Raw genomic sequence first — 19,050 nt, 5'->3', positions numbered from 1 at the left:
TCGTTAAGCGAGGCACAACTGTATAAAACAAACGTTCATAAATGTACAAGGCAAACACACATGCATGAGTATATCAACCACGTGTCTGAAATAGTACAGGAGAGCAATCCTGAAGCCATTTTGACTCTCCCAAATTGACCTCAACTATCTGCAAAAAGGAAGGAAATGGGGAAAGCTTTCCAATGGTCTTTGGACTGTAGGGGCTTACACACCTCCCTTTTCAAATACAGTCTGGCAAGTATCTGTGAAGCTGAACACACTATCAATATGCATAGGAGAACTATTTGCCATCTCCAAGGAATGGCCAGGCTACCCAGAAAAGGCAATTGATAAGGTATGATCAGATATCCTGGCAGACAGGAGAGAAGCAACACGCTCTCATTTCTGCTGGGGACCCCCTCTTTCTGTGATGTATGTATGATGTTTTCGGGGGTGGTCTTGAGCTACAGGGGAGGCAATTTCAAATGTCTGTATAAGAGCTTGCACACCAATGTTCAGGGTTCCTCTCCTCCCTCCCTGTGTGGGGTGAGCGGGGGACCCTGTTGCAACAGTTTAATAAAGATCAGGCTTACTAGCTGCTTTGCTTCTCAATATTCTCTGGTTGGCCTCTGCTGTTTTCTCTTACCAATAGAGAAAGACTCTATAAGGGCTCTTATAGATACCCCATAATGGAAAGGGAGCAGTGTTTTTCTTATAACAGTGGGGCAGTACATCTCCTGCCACTTCTAAAGGCAGCAAACGGGTCTCTCTCCACTTCCCTTTGCTTTATAAACTGTGCAGTTTAGAATGAAACTCAGCTGGATTAATAATAATAATAATAATAATAATAATAATAATAATAATAATAATCAGTTGCAATCGAAATGATCCAAACCCCCCATTGCAAATCAAAATTTGCAGACTTCCAGCTGTTTTCAAAGAAGCCAACGGAAATAGTTCCACGCAAGGGATGCTCCCCCAAATTCAGCTGAAAACACAACTTTGATTTTCTCCGGGCCTTCCATTGTCTACTCAGAAGTCCCACTGTGTTCAATGCAGCTTACTCCCAGGTAACTGGGTCGAGGCTGGGCAGCCGTACGCTGCAATCCTGAGCATTTTTATTTATTTATTTACTCAGAACGAAGTCCCACTGAGTAACTGGGTCACCCCGGGATTGTCCCTGGAAAATAGGGGCTCTCGGAGGGTCTTTAGAACTGGGACTGACCGCTTTCCGAAATGAGCTTCGTGAGCGCTGGGAGAAAAACAATCCCAGTATGAGAACGAGCTTCCTTCATGAATTTCATTTTTGCAACAGGAAATAAAAGAACGGAAAAGGGTTTTACAATGCATGAAATAAAATGCAAAGTAATCCCCAAAGGTTCCTATTTAATTTGTGATGATAATAATATACATCTCTCTCTCTCTCTCTCTCTCTCTCTCTCTCTCTCTCTCTCTCTCTCTCTCTCTCTCTCTCTCCTTCTTCAGCAATTAATTGAATATACTGGATAGAGAAGGGGGAGTGTGTTGCTTCTCTTCTGTATGCCAGGATACCTGATCATACCTTATCAATTGCCTTTTCTGGGTAGCCTGGCCATTCCTTGCAGATGGTCAAAACTTAGTTCCTGAATCTCTTACTCATATTGAGAGTGTGCTCAGCTTCACAGATACTTGCCAGACTGTATTTGAAAAAGGAGGTTTAAGCCCCTACAGTCCAAAGACCATTGGAAAGCTTTCCCCATCTCCTTCCTCCTTGCAGTTGAAAGGCACAAATACAGGATGGGAGACACCTGGCTTGAGAGCAGTACATGTGAAAAGGATCTAGGAGTCTTGGTAGACCACAAACTTGACATGAGTCAACAGTGTGATGCAGCAGCTAAAAAAGCCAATGCAATTCTGGGTTGCATCAATAGGAGTATAGCATCTAGATCTAGGGAAGTAATAGTACCACTGTATTCTGCTCTGGTCAGACCTCACCTGGAGTACTGTGTCCAGTTCTGCGCACCACAGTTCAAGAAGGATACTGACAAGCTGGAACGTGTCCAGAAGAGGGCAACCAAAATGGTCAAAGGCCTGGAAATGATGCCTTATGAGGAACGGCTTAGGGAGCTGGGTATGTTTAGCCTGGAGAAGAGAAGGTTAAGGGGTGATATGATAGCCATGTTCAAATATATAAAAGGATGCCATATAGAGGAGGGAGAAAGGTTGTTTTCTGCTGCTCCAGAGAAGCAGACACGGAGCAACGGATTCAAACTACAAGAAAGAATCTTCCACCTAAACATTAGGAAGAACTTCCTGACAGTAAGAGCTGTTCGACAGTGGAATTTGCTGCCAAGGAGTGTGGTGGAGTCTCCTTCTGTGGAGGTCTTTAAGCAGAGGCTTGACAGGCATATGTCAAGAATGCTTTGATGGTGTTTCCTGCTCGGCAGGGGGTTGGACTGGATGGCCCTTGTGGTCTCTTCCAACTCTATGATTCAGTTTGGGAGAGTAAAAATGGCTTCAGGATTGCTCTCCTGTACTATATCAGACACGTGGTTTATATACTTATGTATGTGTTTGCCTTGTACATTTATGAACATTTATTTTTTATATATAAGACCTTAGAATTCCTATAACTGCAGTAAGAGCGTTAAGCCCAGATCTGAAGATTTCGGCACAGGAGCCCCCGCTGGGTCTTCGCTTGGCCACGCATGCAGCCGACAAAACACACCTGAGCCCTTACCTCTGGATGCTTTCTTCGAGCTCCTTGGCCTTCATATCGTCGTCCTGCATTTGCTTTTTCAAGGCATCGCCTTCCTCGGCTGTGGACGAAGGGGCTCCGTCGAGCAACCATCTTTCCCTCAGGGTCTTTGACTGGGAAGCAACGCAGAGGAGGCAAAGGAAAGAATCGTAGAGTCGTAGAACTTAGAAGGGACCCCAAGGGGTCGACTGGGTTATTGTTGTTATCATTGCATTTTTATTTATTTAAAGCATTATTTAGCATTACAGTGGAACCTCAGTTGCCGAACGTCTCCGCCGACAAACGTTTTGGCTTCCGGACGCCGAGAACCCGGAAGGAACCGCTTCGGTTTTCGAACGTTTCGAGTTTCCCTTATTGCATTGAGGCTTTCGCTTTCAGTTTTCGGACGTTCCGGGAGTCGGTGCTCTTCTGGAACGGCTTACATTCGAAAACCGAGGTTCCGTTGTTGTTTTTTTAAGCATATTTTGCAATCGCTTCCGTGCCGTGCGCAACGAAAAGCTCAAAGCGGTTTGCAGAAAGAACCAAGTCGTTAAATGGGTAAAAACCATTTAAAGTGATGGCTTGAAAACGTTCAAAATGCTTACCCTCCACAATGAACTAAAGACACCTCAATCTTTGAACCTAAGAAACTAAGATAAACATTGCTGGACCGAAAGCACCAATGGCAACTAAACCCTACTTGCGATCGTCGGCAACTGATAGGCAGAGGCATCAACAGGACTCCATGAATTTGTGCATAATAATAAACGCGGGTGGCGCTGTGGTCTAAACCACAGAGCCTAGGGATTGCTGATCAGAAGGTCGGTGGTTTGAATCCCTGCGACGGGGTGAGCTCCCGTTGCTCGGTCCCAACTCCTGCCAAACTAGCAGTTCCAAAGCACATCAAAGTGCAAGTAGATAAATAGGTACCGCTCCGGCGGGAAGGTAAACGGCGTTTCCGGTTGCTGCTCTGGTTCGCCAGAAGCGGCTTATTCATGCTGGCCACATGACCTGGAAGCTGTACGCCGGCTCCCGTACAGCTCCGATACAGCGCTGCAACCCCAGAGTCGTTCGCGACTGGACCTAACAGTCAGAAGGAACTTTACCTTTACCTCTTTCAAAGCCATCCAAGTTGGTGGCTGCCATTGCCTCCTGCATCGGGGAGTTCCGTAATTTAACACTACGCTGTGTGAAGAAGGATTCCCCCCCCCCGTCTGCCCTGAACCTCCTGACGTTCGTCTTCCGTTCCTCTGATCTACAGTCCCTTCCGCTAAAATCTAACGGAAGATCCTAGTCCTCATGCTTATCTAGCTCGGTACCACCTCAGCATCCTCCCCAGCCCTCCGTAGAAATGCTGGGATTTGAACTCGAGACCTTATGCATTTAAAGCAGGTGTCCCCCTACTGAGCTGTGTCCCTTCTCTCTATTGCATTTGATCGTTTTCCAAATTTGCACACAGGCATATAAATGACCTTAAGCAAGTTCTGGCAAACAGTAAGCAGCCCCATCTATCAAGGTGTCTCCCCACACAACACCTGATTTCTTGGGGGGCCGGGTTCAGATCCTGATTCCTCCCAGCCGCAGGCCAGCAGCTCTTCCTACCTTCAAGTGTTGCAACTGACGCCTGTCGTCTTCCAGCTGCCGCCTCTTGTTTTCGATCTCCGCCTGGCGCTTCCTCTTCTCCTGAAATCGCAGGTGGAAAGGAGGGTAGGAGGAACGGGGGGGGGGGGAGAGAAAAAAAGTGAGTGGCAGGCCCCCCCGAAAGTTAAAACAGACTCCTGTGGGGGTGCCCCTGAAGTCTTTCCAAAGTTCCCACAAAGTCTCTCCCACCTCTTATTTTCCCCTTGGCCATGAGAAGAGGAGGGGCGTTACTTTTCCTTTAAAAAGAAAAAAGCTTTTATTTATGAATTTTTCAAACTACAACGGGATTTCCCCAGCAATACAATCCAGTTTGGGTATGTTATTTTCCCTGACGTACATGTGCTGTGCACTTTCTTTTTTTTGCAAACATCGGTCGGTTGCAGAACTACGTCGCAAAATCCAAGCGCGGACGCCTTTCGGTTCTCTCTCTCTCTTTTTTGAATGCTTGAATGGTTTTGAAATTGTATATAGGAAATACTCAATAGATGTGAACAACCATTCGTTCCTTAATTGATGCTTGTTTTGTACATAATTTTCTAATTGAATTTAACGTGACCTCTGATCTTCACACTGTGTTCCCTAATTGGATTCCTTGAATACGCACTTAGCTTCATTTTCTCCATGTTGTTCAGCTTACTTTAAGTTACAGGTAGGTAGCCGTGTTGGTCTGGGTCGAAGTAAAATAAAAAAATTCCTTCAGTAGCACCTTAAAGACCAACTAAGTTTTTATTTTGGTATGAGCTTTCGTGTGCATCTGAAGAAGTGTGCATGCACACGAAAGCTCATACCAAAATAAAAACTTAGTTGGTCTTTAAGGTGCTACTGAAGGAATTTTTTTTAGCTTAATTTAAATTTTATAAAGTTATCCAATTTATACACAGAAACTCGGTCAAAACCTGCCAATGGATTGATACCTTGACAATGTTCTTTTACACAGACATATTATGGTGCTGGAGGAGACTCTTGAGAGTCCCATGGATTGCAAGAAGATCAAACCTATCCATTCTGGAGGAAATCAGCCCTGAGTGCTCACTGGAAGGACAGATCCTGAAGCTGAGGCTCCAATACTTTGGCCACCTCATGAGAAGAGAAGAATCCTTGGAAAAGACCCTGATGTTGGGAAAGATGGAGGGCACTAGGAGAAGGGGACGACAGAGGACAAGATGGTTGGACAGTGTTCTCGAAGCTACGAACATGAGTTTGACCAAACTGCGGGAGGCAGTGGAAGCCAGGAGTGCCTGGCGTGCTCTGGTCCATGGGGTCACGAAGAGTCGGACACGACTAAACAACAACAACAACAACAACAAAGGCAAAGTGGGACATTCTGGGATCAAATAAAAAACCAGGATGGTTTCTATAAATCCGAATCCGGGGCTTTCCCTGGAAAAGAGGGACACTGGGAGGGTTTGGGTCCACTGCAGGGGGGGGGGGCAAAAAGTCGTGCAGACGTGTTGTACACTGAAAGAAAAGTATTTGAAAATGATGTACCAGTGGTATTTGACTCCTACAAAGTTGGCAAAAATGTACAAATACTTGCCAGAAATGTAGAGAAAAAGAAGGCACCTGTTTTCATATGTGGTCAGTTCCAGATTTAGGTAGTGTAACAATTATCATGGGAAATACGGATTGACATAGAAGTTATACCTGTAGAGTTTGGAAGAAGATGCAGTTTTAAAATGTTTAAATTGGGACTCTGGGGAAGGGGTGGGTGGGAAGTCCTGAGATGCAACGACTAAACAAGAACAACATATTTCAGTTCTTGTTTCGTTCCGGAAAAGGCAAATTCGACGGGTTTGCCTTTGAAGGTGAACCAAAGTGGCTTTTTCCTCCCGCCAGGGCCAGGGAACCTTTTCCAGCCCAAGAGTGAGGGAGCAGAGAGCTCAAAGAAGATACAGAAAACCGATTCTCTCCGAAAGGGACCTCTTTGGGGCTCCTGGAGCCCTCCAGCCAGGCCTTCAACCTCCAACAAGAATCTTGTTATTGTTTGCAACCGGGAGAGAAATTCCATCCCTCTCAGGGCTGCTCCGTGCTCGATTTCCCTCTCCAAATGAGGGCAAGAATGTGTCGCAAACAAGGGATGCTTTTGTTGTCCTCCTCTCCAACAGCAGAGGCTAACCCATCACCCTAGTTAAATCAAAATCCCGCTGGGAAAACAGGAGGTAGGGGACAGGCCCGTTAATAATATAATAATAATAATAAATTATTATCTATGACCCGCCCATCAGGCTGTTTCCCCAGCCACTCTGGGTGGCTGCCAATCGAATGTTAAAAACAATACAGCATTAAATATTAAAATATTCCCTAAACAGGGGTGCCTTCAGGTGTCTTCTAAAAGTCTGATAGTTGTTGACATCCGATAGGAGGGCGTTCCACAGGGTGGGTGCCACCACTGAGAAGGCCCTCTGCCTGGTTCCCTGCAACCTCGCTTCTTGCAGGGAGGGAACCGCCAGAAGGCCCTGGGAGTTGGACCTCAGTGTCCGGGCTGAACGATGGGGATGGAGACGCTCCTTCAGGTCTACAGGGCTGTTTAGGGCTTTCAAGGTCAGCACCAACACTTTGAATTGTGCTCGGAAACATACTGGGACGTATGTTAAATCTTGCAGGAGCCTGGCCTTGGAAGTGGAGGCTGGTGCCCATTGGCAAGAGCGTAGGGAGCCCAACACCAGGGGGCGCCAGAGCAGAGCCCACTCCTTCTAGCTTTGCCTGCTCCTCCCGGCTGTGTTCTACAAAGGCAACACTCGAGACGGAGGAGGTTGGGAGGTTGGCTGAAGCAGATGCCCTGCGGCTGAGTTACAGTCCTTCTCCAAGATCCTAGTCCACAGGATGTTATATGACCGCCGGGACCGTATAACACTGGTCCTAAAGGATCTTCACTGACTCCCAGGACGTTTCCGAGCACAATTCAAAGTGTTGGTGCTGACCTTTGAAGCCCTAAATGGCCCCTGAAGGAGCATCTCCTCCTCCATCATTCAGCCCCAACACTGAGGGTCTTCTGACGGTTCCCTCCCTGCGAGAAGTGAGATTACAGGGAACCAGGCAGAGGGCCTTCTTGGTGGTGGTGCCCGCCCTGTGGAACACCCTCCCATCAGATGTCAAGGAAGTAAAGAATTTGTTTAAGCAACTCCTGTTTTAGGAGTGTTGGCATTAAAAAAAAAAAGACTCATAAGAGGCGTCTGATTTGTGCATTTCCCCTAATCTACGTATTTTTGTACTCATTATTGCAAGGCTGAAGGAACTCCTTTGCAAAATTCGGAGAAGCACGAATATCATAGCGCGGTTCCGTTCCAGTTTGCGCCGTGTTTCCAAAAGGAGAAATTAGTTAAATGCAAACGGAATCACACCTCCCCAAATTTGCACTTCCCCACCCCATCCCCTGCTGATATTTCAACACCCAAAGAGGGTCTCTGTGAAGGAGACCGCTTTCCCCACTAGTATGCAAAAATGCAAAAATGCAAAACACAAAGAAAAACCACCCTCTCTTGCATTTCCGGAGGCGGCTGGGACAAGGGGAGTTAAACCCTGGAAATGTCTTCATTCCGGCCCCACATGGAAAAAGCAGACAATATTCCTTTGGCGGCCAAGCCTGCAGGAACCTCTTCCAAACGCATCGCCTGCCTGCCAAGTGAGGATCCGCTTCTCCCCCCCTCTCTCCTTTTCGGAACAGCCTGCAAAGATCGCCTCCCTCCCTCCCTCCCTCCGCACTTTTTGCCAGACCTCGGCAGAGGCTCACGTTCATTCCCAGGACGGAGAAGGAGCTGGCAGGAGACTCCTTGCTCCTGACTGTTTCACTTCTCCTCTCTGCCCTTCCTTTCCCTCCGAAACAATCCTCTCCTTTGTTGTGAAGGGCCTGTATCTAGCGGAGAGCATCGGAAAAAAAGGGGGCGTCCGAAAGGGCGCTTCAAGGTACGGGCAGCCAGCCAGGGCCAAAACGGGGCCGGGCGCGCCTTCGTTTGGCCGATTCCGAGTTATATCAACCGACAAGGTGCCCTGAGCGCAGAGCAGGTGAAAGGGACGCAGCTCAGTTGCAGATCACATCTATGCATGCCTCAGCTTGTCCACCTAGGGCGAATCATGACTGTAATAATTTTATTATTTATTCCCCACCCATCCGGCTGGGTCGGCCCGGCCAGTCCGGGTGGCTTCCCACACGTATATAAACGTAATAAAACGTCAAAGGTTAAAAACTTCCCCAAAGAGGGCTGCCTTCAGATACCTTCTAAAAGTCAAAACAAAATAAAAAAATCCTTCCAGTAGCACCTGAGAGACCAACTAAGTTTGTCGTAGGTATGAGCTTTCGTGTGCATGCACACTGCTTCAGATACCTTCTAAAAGTCAGGTAGTTGTTTATCTAACTTCTAAAAGTTGTTTATGTAACTTCTAAAAGTCAGGTAGTTGTTTATCTCCCTGAGGGAGTTCCACAGGGAGAGCGCCACCACCGAGAAGGCCCTCTGCCTGGTTCCCTATAGCTTCTCCCTTCTCGCAGGGAGGGAACCGCCAGAAGGCCCTCGGAGCTGGACCTCAGTGTCCAGGCTGAATGATGGGGGTGGAGACGCTCCTTCAGGTCTACTGGGCCTTTGAGGTCATTTAGGGCTTTCAAGGTCAGCGCCAACACTTTGAAATGTGCTCGGAAACGTCCTGGGAGCCAATGTAGGTCTTTCAGGACCGGTGTTATATGGTCTCCACTCCCAGTCCGGCTGCCGCATTCTGGATTAGTTGCAGTTTCCGGGTCACCTCCAAAGGTAGCCCCACGGAGAGCGCATTGCAGTAGTCCAAGCGGGAGATAACCAGAGCATGCACCACTCTGGCCAGACAGTCCGTGGGCAGGGAGGGTTTCATCCTGCGTCCCAGATGGACCTGGTAAACAGCTGCCCGGGACACAGACTGGACCTGCACCTCCATGGACGGCTGTGAGTCCAAAATGACTCCCAGGCTGCACACCTGGTCCTTCAGGGGCACAGTTGCCCCATTCAGGACCATTCAGGCATGCAAAGCAAAGATGTTTATTCGGCTTTACGCCCATCATAAAACACAACAAAACAAAACAAATCAAATAGCGGACTCGTACAAGCCACAAATAATCTAACACAATTCACAGCTCACAAGGACAAATATTAACAATTCAAAAAAGAAAAGATTAAGATTAAAATTTAGGCACTACGCTAAAATCAATACCTGATGTCATTTTAGAAAATTCTTATAGCTACCAATAATCAGCTATTATTCCATTCCGTCTCTTGTACGAGAGGACGGCTGTTAGGAGTTTAGCAACCTGTAGAGTAAAATAGGCAGACGTGCTTATTTTAAACCCACCATGAGGACTAGGATCTTGGAGAAGGACTGTAACTCAGCCGCTAGGCATTTGCTTTGCAGGCAGAAACTCTCAGTTCCTGGCATCACCAGGAAAGGCTGGGACAGGCACCTGAGTCTGAAACTCGGGCAAGCTGCTACCCAGACAACCCTGAGCTAGACAGGCCCCCCCCTTCCCACAAACACATGTTAAAAAGCCGTAAGACACAGCCTCTGCCTCCCCGTGTCTCTAAATGCGCTTGTGCTGGCTGCAGGGTACCCTGTGGCGCCTGGGCAGCCCCCCATCTCATGCCCAGCGGGGTGCAAATCTCCGTCCTCCTGAGCTGTTGATAACAGGTCATTACGAGACAATTGCGGTGTGTGTGTCTCTGTGTGTGTGTGTGTGTCCCCTTTCCCCTCCTACCCTCCTACAACATAACACGCTCTTTGTTGTGAGATCTGCACAGGATGGGTGATTTGGGAGGACAGGAACATGGCGTACTGCAAACAGCAGAGGGGGGGAGAGCCTTCAGCCACGGGCGCCCAGTGCCAAAAGCACGGGGGGGGGGTTGACATGAATCACGAGCGGTGATTTATTATCCGGAAAACCGGGGCCAGTTGAGACGCTTGGCTTTGGGCTCCCTGCATTGCATACCTTCCAACATTTCTCCGATGAAAACAGGGGCGTCATTATGGGGGGGGGGGAGAGAGAGAGAAAGGGGCAGGAGGCAAAAGACCCCTAATGATGCCCCTTTTCCGGTGGATTCCAGACCCTCCAAGTGTCCCTATTTCTCAGGGACAGTCCCATATTTACAGAAGCCGTCCTAGTTTCTGATTTGATCCTGGAATATCCTGCTTTTCCTTAAAGGTAAAGGTAAAGGGATCCCTGACCATTAGGTCCAATCGCGGACGACTCTGGGGTTGCAGTGCTCATCTCGCTTTACTGGCCGAGGGAGCCGGTGTACAGCTTCCGGGTCATGTGGCCAGCATGACTAAGCCGCTTCTGGCGAACCAGAGCAGCACACGGAAACGCCGTTTATCTTCCCGCCAGAGTGGTACCTATTTATCTACTTGCACTTTGACGTGTTTCCCAACTGCTAGGTTGGCAGGAGCTGGGACCGAGCAACGGGAGCTCACCCCGTTGCAGGGATTTGAACCGCCGACCTTCTAATCGGCAAGCCCAAGAGGCTCAGGGGTTTAGACCACAGGAAGTCCAACTGGCTCGGCAGGGGGTTGGACTGGATGGCCCTTGTGGTCTCTTCCAACTCTATGATTCTAAGTCCCTATTTTCATTGGGGAAATGTTGGAGGGGATGAAAAAAAGCACTGGTTATGCTTATTATTATCATTATTATTATCATTATTATCAGTAGTAGTATTATTATTACTGTTAAACAGGATGCCCCTATTTTCATAGCAGAAATGCCGGAGGGTACGGAAAGGTCCGTTGTATTTCCGTTCGCACTGATGGAGTAGCAGGACTTAAAGCAGGGGGTGTCCAAACTTTTTTCAAAGAGTGCCAGATTTGATGAAGTGGACATGCCTGAGGGCCAACCAAAGTGGTTGAGCTTTATTTAGGATTGAAGAGCTGCTGAACTTTTTAAAGGATTTTATGCCAAAGTTGTTTGCCTTTCCTTAGGATTGTTGACCTTTTTTGGGGTTGTTTCCCCATAGTTGATTACCCTTTTTAAGGATTGGTACCCCAAAGTTGCTCATCTTTTCTTGGGATTGGTCCCACCAAAGTTGTTGACTTTTTGGGAATTGTTCCCCCATAATTGTTGACCTTTTTTTTAGGAATGGCCCCCAAGTTGTTGCTCCCCGAGGGATAGAGAGGCAGGTGAGCGGCAGGAGAGCAGGAGAGTGAGCCCCCAGGAGAACAAGCTGGGCGCCTGTGCGAGCAGACCAGCAGCCAGGATAGAGAGCAGGGCGCACACAGCACATAACCACCCAGTGGGAAAACCACCCACACAACTGCCTGTGGGGCTGGATGAAACAGACCGGCGGGCAGGATTTGGCCTGCGGGCCGGTCTTTGGACATGCCTGACATAAAGGGACGGGGAGACATTTGATCTCCGGACGGTGCCCATTCCAAATGTTTGGTTTTTTTAAAAAAAACAAAACAAAAGCATTGACCTCTCAGAACGCGCCTGAAACGAGAAGTAGCTCGTTGCGCTCTCCCAAATCCAGAGAAGAGGAGGTAGATTTGGGCAGGCGGCCAGCGCTCACTGTGGCTTTCGGAGGCTCCCAGAGCTTGAAGGCCATCTCCAAGGGGCCGCTTCTCTCGCGTCACGGGAGATTCGGTGGGCCCCCACGGTGTGGTGTGTGCGCCATGGGAACATGCCAAGGCCTGGCGCCAGCCCTGCCGGTCTCCCGAGCTCAGCCGCTCGAGAATGCGGCGTTCTCAAAACGGTACCCGATGTGCAGATTGTTGGGGGTCCAAAGACCTCCGTTTACACAGCTCCATTCTAACTGGCAGTGCCAAAGGACAGGGAAAGGTTGGTGCGTTCTTTGCAGCCTCCCCAACTTTGGCTGCCCCCTCTGACTCCCATCCTCGTGGCTCGAGGAGGAAGCGGGTTACCAGGGGGACCCCTGCCGGGCAGCGCTGGCATCCGGCTGATGTTGTAACTTCGCCGGCTTCTAAAGGCGAAGAAGAAAAGGGCCTATGTCAGGGACCAGAAAAAGGCTGCCATTGTCTCGGAGAGAGGCGCTTTTGAGCGGGGGGGGGGGCAGGGGGAGAGCTGCTTCATCCACACCACACCCCCCAAAGGCTCCACATTTGTAGCTCTCTCTCAAGGTTACAACCTGGGTTTGGGACGATGCAAAACAGGGTGGGAGATAGCGAACTTTCTTGGCTGCACCCTCCTCCCTCCCCAGGAAGGAACTGAGCTCATCTGTCAGATCAATGGCATTTTCGCCCCAGGGACCAAATCTGAGAAACGGAGCGGCCCACTGGGCACCAGGTCCCCCGTGAAAATAGGGGTGTCCTATTCCATCCCCTCCAACATTTCACCCGTGAAAATAGGGGCGTCCTATTCCATCCCCTCCAACATTTCACCCGTGAAAATAGGGGCGTCCTATTCCATCCCCTCCAACATTTCACCCGTGAAAATAGGGGCGTCCTATTCCATCCCCTCCAACATTTCACCCGTGAAAATAGGGGCGTCCTATTCCACCCCCTCCCAACATTTCTCCCGTGAAAATAGGGGCATCCTATTCCATCCCCTCCAACATTTCTCCCGTGAAAATAGGGACGTCCTATTCCACCCCCTCCCAACATTTCTCCTGTGAAAATAGGGGCGTCCTATTCCATCCCCTCCAACATTTCACTCATGAAAATAGGGATGTCCTATTCCATCCCCTCCAACGTTTCTCCCGTGAAAATAGGGACGTCCTATTCCATCCCCTCCAACATTTCTCCCGTGAAAATAGGGACGTCCTATTCCACCCCCTCCCAACATTTCTCCCGTGAAAATAGGGGCGTCCTATTCCATCCCCTCCAACATTTCACTCATGAAAATAGGGATGTCCTATTCCATCCCCTCCAAGGTTTCTCCCGTGAAAATAGGGACGTCCTATTCCACCCCCTCCCAACATTTCTCCCGTGAAAATAGGGGCGTCCTATTCCATCCCCTCCAAGGTTTCTCCCGTGAAAATAGGGACGTCCTATTCCACCCCCTCCCAACATTTCTCCTGTGAAAATAGGGGCATCCTATTCCATCCCCTCCAACATTTCTCCCGTGAAAATAGGGACGTCCTATTCCACCCCCTCCCAACATTTCTCCTGTGAAAATAGGGGCGTCCTATTCCATCCCCTCCAACATTTCACTCATGAAAATAGGGATGTCCTATTCCATCCCCTCCAACGTTTCTCCCGTGAAAATAGGGACGTCCTATTCCATCCCCTCCAACATTTCTCCCGTGAAAATAGGGACGTCCTATTCCACCCCCTCCAACGTTTCTCCCATGAAAATAGGGACGTCCTATTCTATCCCCTCCAACGTTTCTCCCGTGAAAATAGGGACGTCCTATTCCATCCCCTCCAACGTTTCTCCCGTGAAAATAGGGACGTCCTATTCCATCCCCTCCAACATTTCTCCCGTGAAAATAGGGGCGTCCTATTCCATCCCCTCCAACATTTCTCCAATGAAAATAGGGACATCCTATTCCACCCCCTCCAATGTTTCTCTCCTGAAAATAAAGGTAAAGGTAAAGGGACCCCTGACCATTAGGTCCAGTCGTGACCGACTCTGGGGTTGCGCACTCATCTCTCATTATTGGCCGAGGGAGCCGGCGTATAGCTTCCAGGTCATGTGGCCAGCATGACAAAGCCACTTCTGGCGAACCAGAGCAGCACATGGAAACGCCATTTACCTTCCCGCTGTAGCAGTTCCTATTTATCTACTTGCACTTTGACGTGCTTTCGAACTGCTAGGTTGGCAGGAGCTGGGACAGAGCAACAGGAGCTCACCCCGTCGCGGGGATTCGAACCACTGACCTTCTGATCAGCAAGCCCTAGGCTCAGTGGTTTAACCCACAGCGCCACCTGGGTCCTGAAAATAGGGACATCCTATTCCATCCCCTCCAACGTTTCTCCGGTGAAAATAGGGACATCCTATTCCATCCCCTCCAATGTTTTTCCCGCGAAGATAGGGGTGCCCTAAGGAAAACTGGGATGTTTTGGGTTCAAATCAGAAACCGGGACGGCTTCTGTAAATCTGGGACTGGAAAATAGGGGCACTTGGAGGGCCTGCGGTCTTGAAGTGACTGCGTGGCAGTTCTCAGAGTGTGGTGCTTCACCTACGTGCCAAAATAAATGTGAAAAAGAGTCGATTCTGGCGCGCTCGACCTTCCGGATGGCAGGAGAGGGTGTTCCCGGTGGCAGGCTCTAACCTGCAAACTCCCCACAGAGGGGGGTACAGTTTCAGGCGAATGCTGAAGACGTTCCACTTTAACACAGACCCGGCTTATATTTAGCGATTGTGTTTCGTTTTGCAAGTTTCCAAACGGTTCTGAATGTATTTTAAATGGCCGCAACCTGCCCAGGGACCTTTGGGTGAAGCGCAGGTAATAATTTAAAAGAATAATAATAGGAATGGGAACAATAGCACCCAAGGAATCTCGACACAAGCCTGAGATCTCTGTTTTGGCATGTCCTATCAGTGCACACTTCAGCAACAGGGCTGGCTCCCTGTATTCTGAGTAACCAGGAACTAGGAAACTGCCAATTTCAGTCTCTCTCTCTCTCTCTCTCTCTCTCTCTCTCTCTCTCTCTCTCTCTCTCTCTCTCTCATCCTGCCAGTATTAAATTGAGTTCTTCTCATTTCCACATCAATTTGCAATTTATTTTTAAAAAGTCCTTACAAAAGTTTCTCAGTAGTTTTGTGCAAATTTCCCTATCTGCCTAGGGAGAGCCTAACTCCTGTCGTCTATGCTCTGGCAACCTCAAGGTTAGATTGCTGCAATGCGTTCTACGTGGGGCTGCCTCTGGAGATGGTTCGGATACTTCAGCCAATGCAGAATTCAGCGGCCAGGTTACTCAACGGAGCAAGATGGTTTGAACATATTGCACCGATCCTGGTCCAACTGCACTGGTCCAACTGCACTAGAAAAGGGGTGGTGGCAGCCTCAGTGAGGGGGCAGGGGGAAGACACAGAGGGGTTGTGTGCCCCACAGACCCACTATCTGTCTATTTTATGTATATAATTTACCCTGTCTTTGGAGCACTTGTCAGCAACTTATATTTATCACTTTCCCCAAAGTGTCTTTGTTTTCCTAAGTGCCTGGCCAGTTTACCTGGCTTTAGAAACTTATCCTTCCTGGAGTTTCTGATTCAAATGCTTATCAGATTTATACCAGGTGAGTTGCACCAGTTCAGTGGTGTGATCTCACTTTGCCCAGCTCTAATTAAGCCTTTTTTTTCAATCCTTGTATCCTGCAGTCTTTTAAAATGTTGATTGGTTCCGTGTCCCAAGGTGGAAGGATTACAACCCTTCTTCCCAGCAACCCTTAGGGAGCTGGGCATGTTTAGCCTGGAGAAGAGAAGGTTAAGGGGTGATATGATAGCCATGTTCAAATATATAAAAGGATGTCATATAGAGGAGGGAGAAAGGTTGTTTTCTGCTGCTCCAGAGAAGCGGACACGGAGCAATGGATTCAAGCTACAAGAAAGAAGATTCCACCTAAACATTAGGAAGAACTTCCTGACAGTAAGAGCTGTTCGGCAGTGGAATTTGCTGCCAAGAAGTGTAGTGGAGTCTCCTTCTTTGGAGGTCTTTAAGCGGAGGCTTGACAGCCATATGTCAAGAATGCTTTGATGGTGTTTCCTGCTTGGCAGGGGGTTGGACTGGATGGCCCTTGTGGTCTCTTCCAACTCTAGGATTCGGGCCCAATTCATAGGTTTTGACCTATAAAGCCTTAAATGGCTCAGAACCGCAATACCTCAAGGACCACCTCTTTCCATATGAACCTACCCAGACCATTAGATCATCTTCTGAGGCCCTCCTTCATGTGCTGCCTCGTCGAGAGGTCCGGGGGGGGGCAACACGAGAGCAGGGCCTTCTCTGCAGTGGCTCCCCATCTGTGGGAATGCTCTCCCCAGGGAGGTTCGCCTGGCGCCTTCATTATACACCTTTAGGCGCCAGGCAAAAACGTTCCTTTTTAACCAGGCCTTTGGTTGACCTCATCGACAACCTATACCCTTTTAAAACGTGGCTCTTTTTTGGGTGTGTGTGTGTTATTGGGTTATTGTTTTTATTTTGTTTTTATATATTGTGATCTTTTCTGTGAACCGCTCTGAGACTTCTGGGTATAGGGTGGTGCATAAATTCAATAAATAATAATAACGTAAGCCTTTTTTTAAAAAAATGCAGTTCCATCTAACATGGTCCATGGGTCCATGGGGTCACGAAGAGTCGGACACGACTAAACGACTAAACAACAACAACATCTAACAGACAGTTTTGCAAGTGTTTTCCCTCCAAACTAATGCACTTTTGTATGTTATTGCCATGACTAATATGAACATTCTCAGGCACTACCAATATTCACCTTCACCGGATTCCCATAAGTTCTAAGAGGGAGGAAAACTTTTGTCTCTCTGCTTCCTTCAAGCCACGAATTATTTTATGAGCTTATATCACACCGCCTCGTCCTCGCCTTATCTCTAAACTAGAAAAATCCCCAACGACTTGTAACCTTTATTTGTAGTCTCTCCAGCCCCTCGATCATTCCGGTGGCCCTTTTCTGAACCTTTCCCAACTTCTTGGTATCCGTTTTGAGGCAAGGTGACCAGAACTGCTCACTGTTCAGGAGTATCAGGAAGGCAAAAGTCCCCCAGTTTGGGATGATAACCGCAAGGGACACTTGAAAGCACGATGCAAAGGTTAAATAACTATCTACAACTTTTCTTTTTACTGCGGTAGCTGCATTTTGCTGCTTGGATGGTCATTCTGTGTCCAGGGCAGCTGTTTATCAGCTCCATCTGGGACGCAGGATGAGACCCTCCCTGCCCACAGACTGTCTGGCCAGAGTGGTGCATGCTCTGGTTATCTCCCGCTTGGACTACTGCCATGCGCTCTATGTGGGGCTACCTTTGAAGGCGACCCGGAAACTGCAACTAATCCAGAATGTGGCAGCTAGACTGGGGACTGGGAGTGGCCGCCAGGACCATATAACACTGGTCCTGAAAGACCTACATTGGCTCCCAGGATGTTTCTGAGCACAATTCAAAGTGTTGGTGCTGACCTTGAAAGCCCTAAACGGCCCAGTATCCCTGAAGGAGCATCTCCACCCCCATCGTCCAGCCCGGACACTGAGGTCCAGCTCTGAGGGCCTTCTGGCGGTTCCCTCCCTGCGAGAAGTGAGGTTGCAGGGAACCAGGCAGAGGGCCTTCTCGGTGGTGGCGCCCTCCCATCAGATGTTGAGGAAATAAACAACTACCTGACTTTTAGAAGACACCTGTTCAGGGAAGCTTTTTAATGTGTGATGTTTTATCGTGTTTTTAATATTCTGTCGGGAGCCACCCAGAGTGGCTGGGGAAACCCAGCCAGATGGGCGGGGTATAAATAATAAATGATGACGATGGTCCTTTATTAGGATGCAAAACTTACCGCTATGGCCTGGAGTCTCTCCTGCTGAATTATACTTGTGTCGATGATCCTAGAAGAAAGAAAATAGGAAGACTTAAGAAGATGCAGGAACTCAGACTTCAAGGAACGCATAGATGCCGTATAGACATCGATATCGGCCACCTTGAGCCAACGGCAGCCTCTCCGCCTCTCTGGGTTGTTGCAGAGTGAAAAAATTTGCAAGGGAAGGGATCGTGTACAACATGGATAAAGAGAACGGAATAAAATCCAGCTGTTTGCAAAGCTGCGTTTCCAGCTGAATCCGGGGTAACCGCTTGTTCAATTTGCTCCTTGCAAAAGGCTGGAAGTGTGGAAATTTTGACAATAAAACCTGATTTGCAACAGGGGCAGAATAATTTCGATTTTACGCCCGGATTTTCACTTTTTAAAATATGGCCGCCATACTGGTTTGGCCACTTCCAAGCAGCACGTTTATCAAGGATTCCCCCAGGAAAGTTTGCACGGAGGTCCGGCCACGCCGCCTCTTTTATCGAGCTTCCGTTCCGACGGGTTTGCCGTGCCGCATCCCTCGGTCCTTCGCCCCGCCCTTCTCGTCCCTTTCCTTCCTGCAAAAAAACCTGTTTCTAGCGGGAAGCAACCAGGGCACCAGAATGTGCCAATGTGTGATCAAATCCCGTCCCAAAATAGCAACTGACTGGAAGTGGCTTTCGATTTGATTTCGAGCTCGTCGGCACACGCACACACGCACCCAACAATCATCGCAACACCTTGGCATATCAAACCGAGAAGCCTTTAAAACGCAGAATGGCAGCCTCCTTTTAACACCTGCAAAAATTCCTGGTTAGAGAGTGTCGACGCTTTTATGGAACGCCAAGCTCTAGGTTTGCTGGGAAAGGAAGCTGAACTGCCTTGATACAAGGTTGCAGTCCCCAACTTGTTGTATCGCAGGGCAACCGACAACGCCAAATTTACTTTCTATAGTGACCCATTTCTCTGCATTATCCCTCCTACATGCAGTCGAAAGACCCTCAAAGCGTCCCTGTTTTCCAGGGCAGGGCCAGATTGAGGTTTGATGCGGCCCTCAGCTCCTGAAGGTCATGGGGCCCTTTCTATGTCCAGCTGTCCTTTGTCAACAACAAATTGCCGCTGTTTTTGTGTGTTGAAGATGCAGGTGAAACTCGGAAAATTAGAATATCGTCGAAAAGTGCATTTATTTCAGTAACGCAACTTAAAAGGTGAACCCAATATATGAGATAGATGCATGACATGCAAAGCAAGATACGCCAAGCCTTTATTTGTTGTAATTGTCATTATTTGTCATTAGGCAGGTCATTTATAAATG

General features: G+C 48.5%; 1 protein-coding gene across 3 annotated transcripts in view; it reads right to left on the bottom strand.

The window, feature by feature from the left end:
• Positions 1–19,050, bottom strand: part of PALM (paralemmin) — a 61,582-nt gene that overhangs the window by 20,341 nt on the left and 22,191 nt on the right. For all 3 annotated transcript variants that reach the window (XM_060275293.1, XM_035119797.2, XM_035119796.2), the window contains exons 2-4: positions 17,730–17,778; positions 4,298–4,378; positions 2,699–2,829 (exon numbers count right to left, since the gene is read on the bottom strand). In XM_060275293.1, the coding sequence (XP_060131276.1) occupies positions 2,699–2,829; positions 4,298–4,378; positions 17,730–17,778 (261 nt within the window). The remainder of the gene's footprint in view (positions 1–2,698; positions 2,830–4,297; positions 4,379–17,729; positions 17,779–19,050) is intronic.

This window comes from Zootoca vivipara, chromosome 6 (genome assembly GCF_963506605.1).
Source record: "Zootoca vivipara chromosome 6, rZooViv1.1, whole genome shotgun sequence".
Classification (NCBI taxonomy): domain Eukaryota; kingdom Metazoa; phylum Chordata; class Lepidosauria; order Squamata; family Lacertidae; genus Zootoca; species Zootoca vivipara.
The sequence above is the reverse complement of the archived record's forward strand: the minus strand, read 5'-3'. Positions and strand labels throughout refer to the sequence as shown.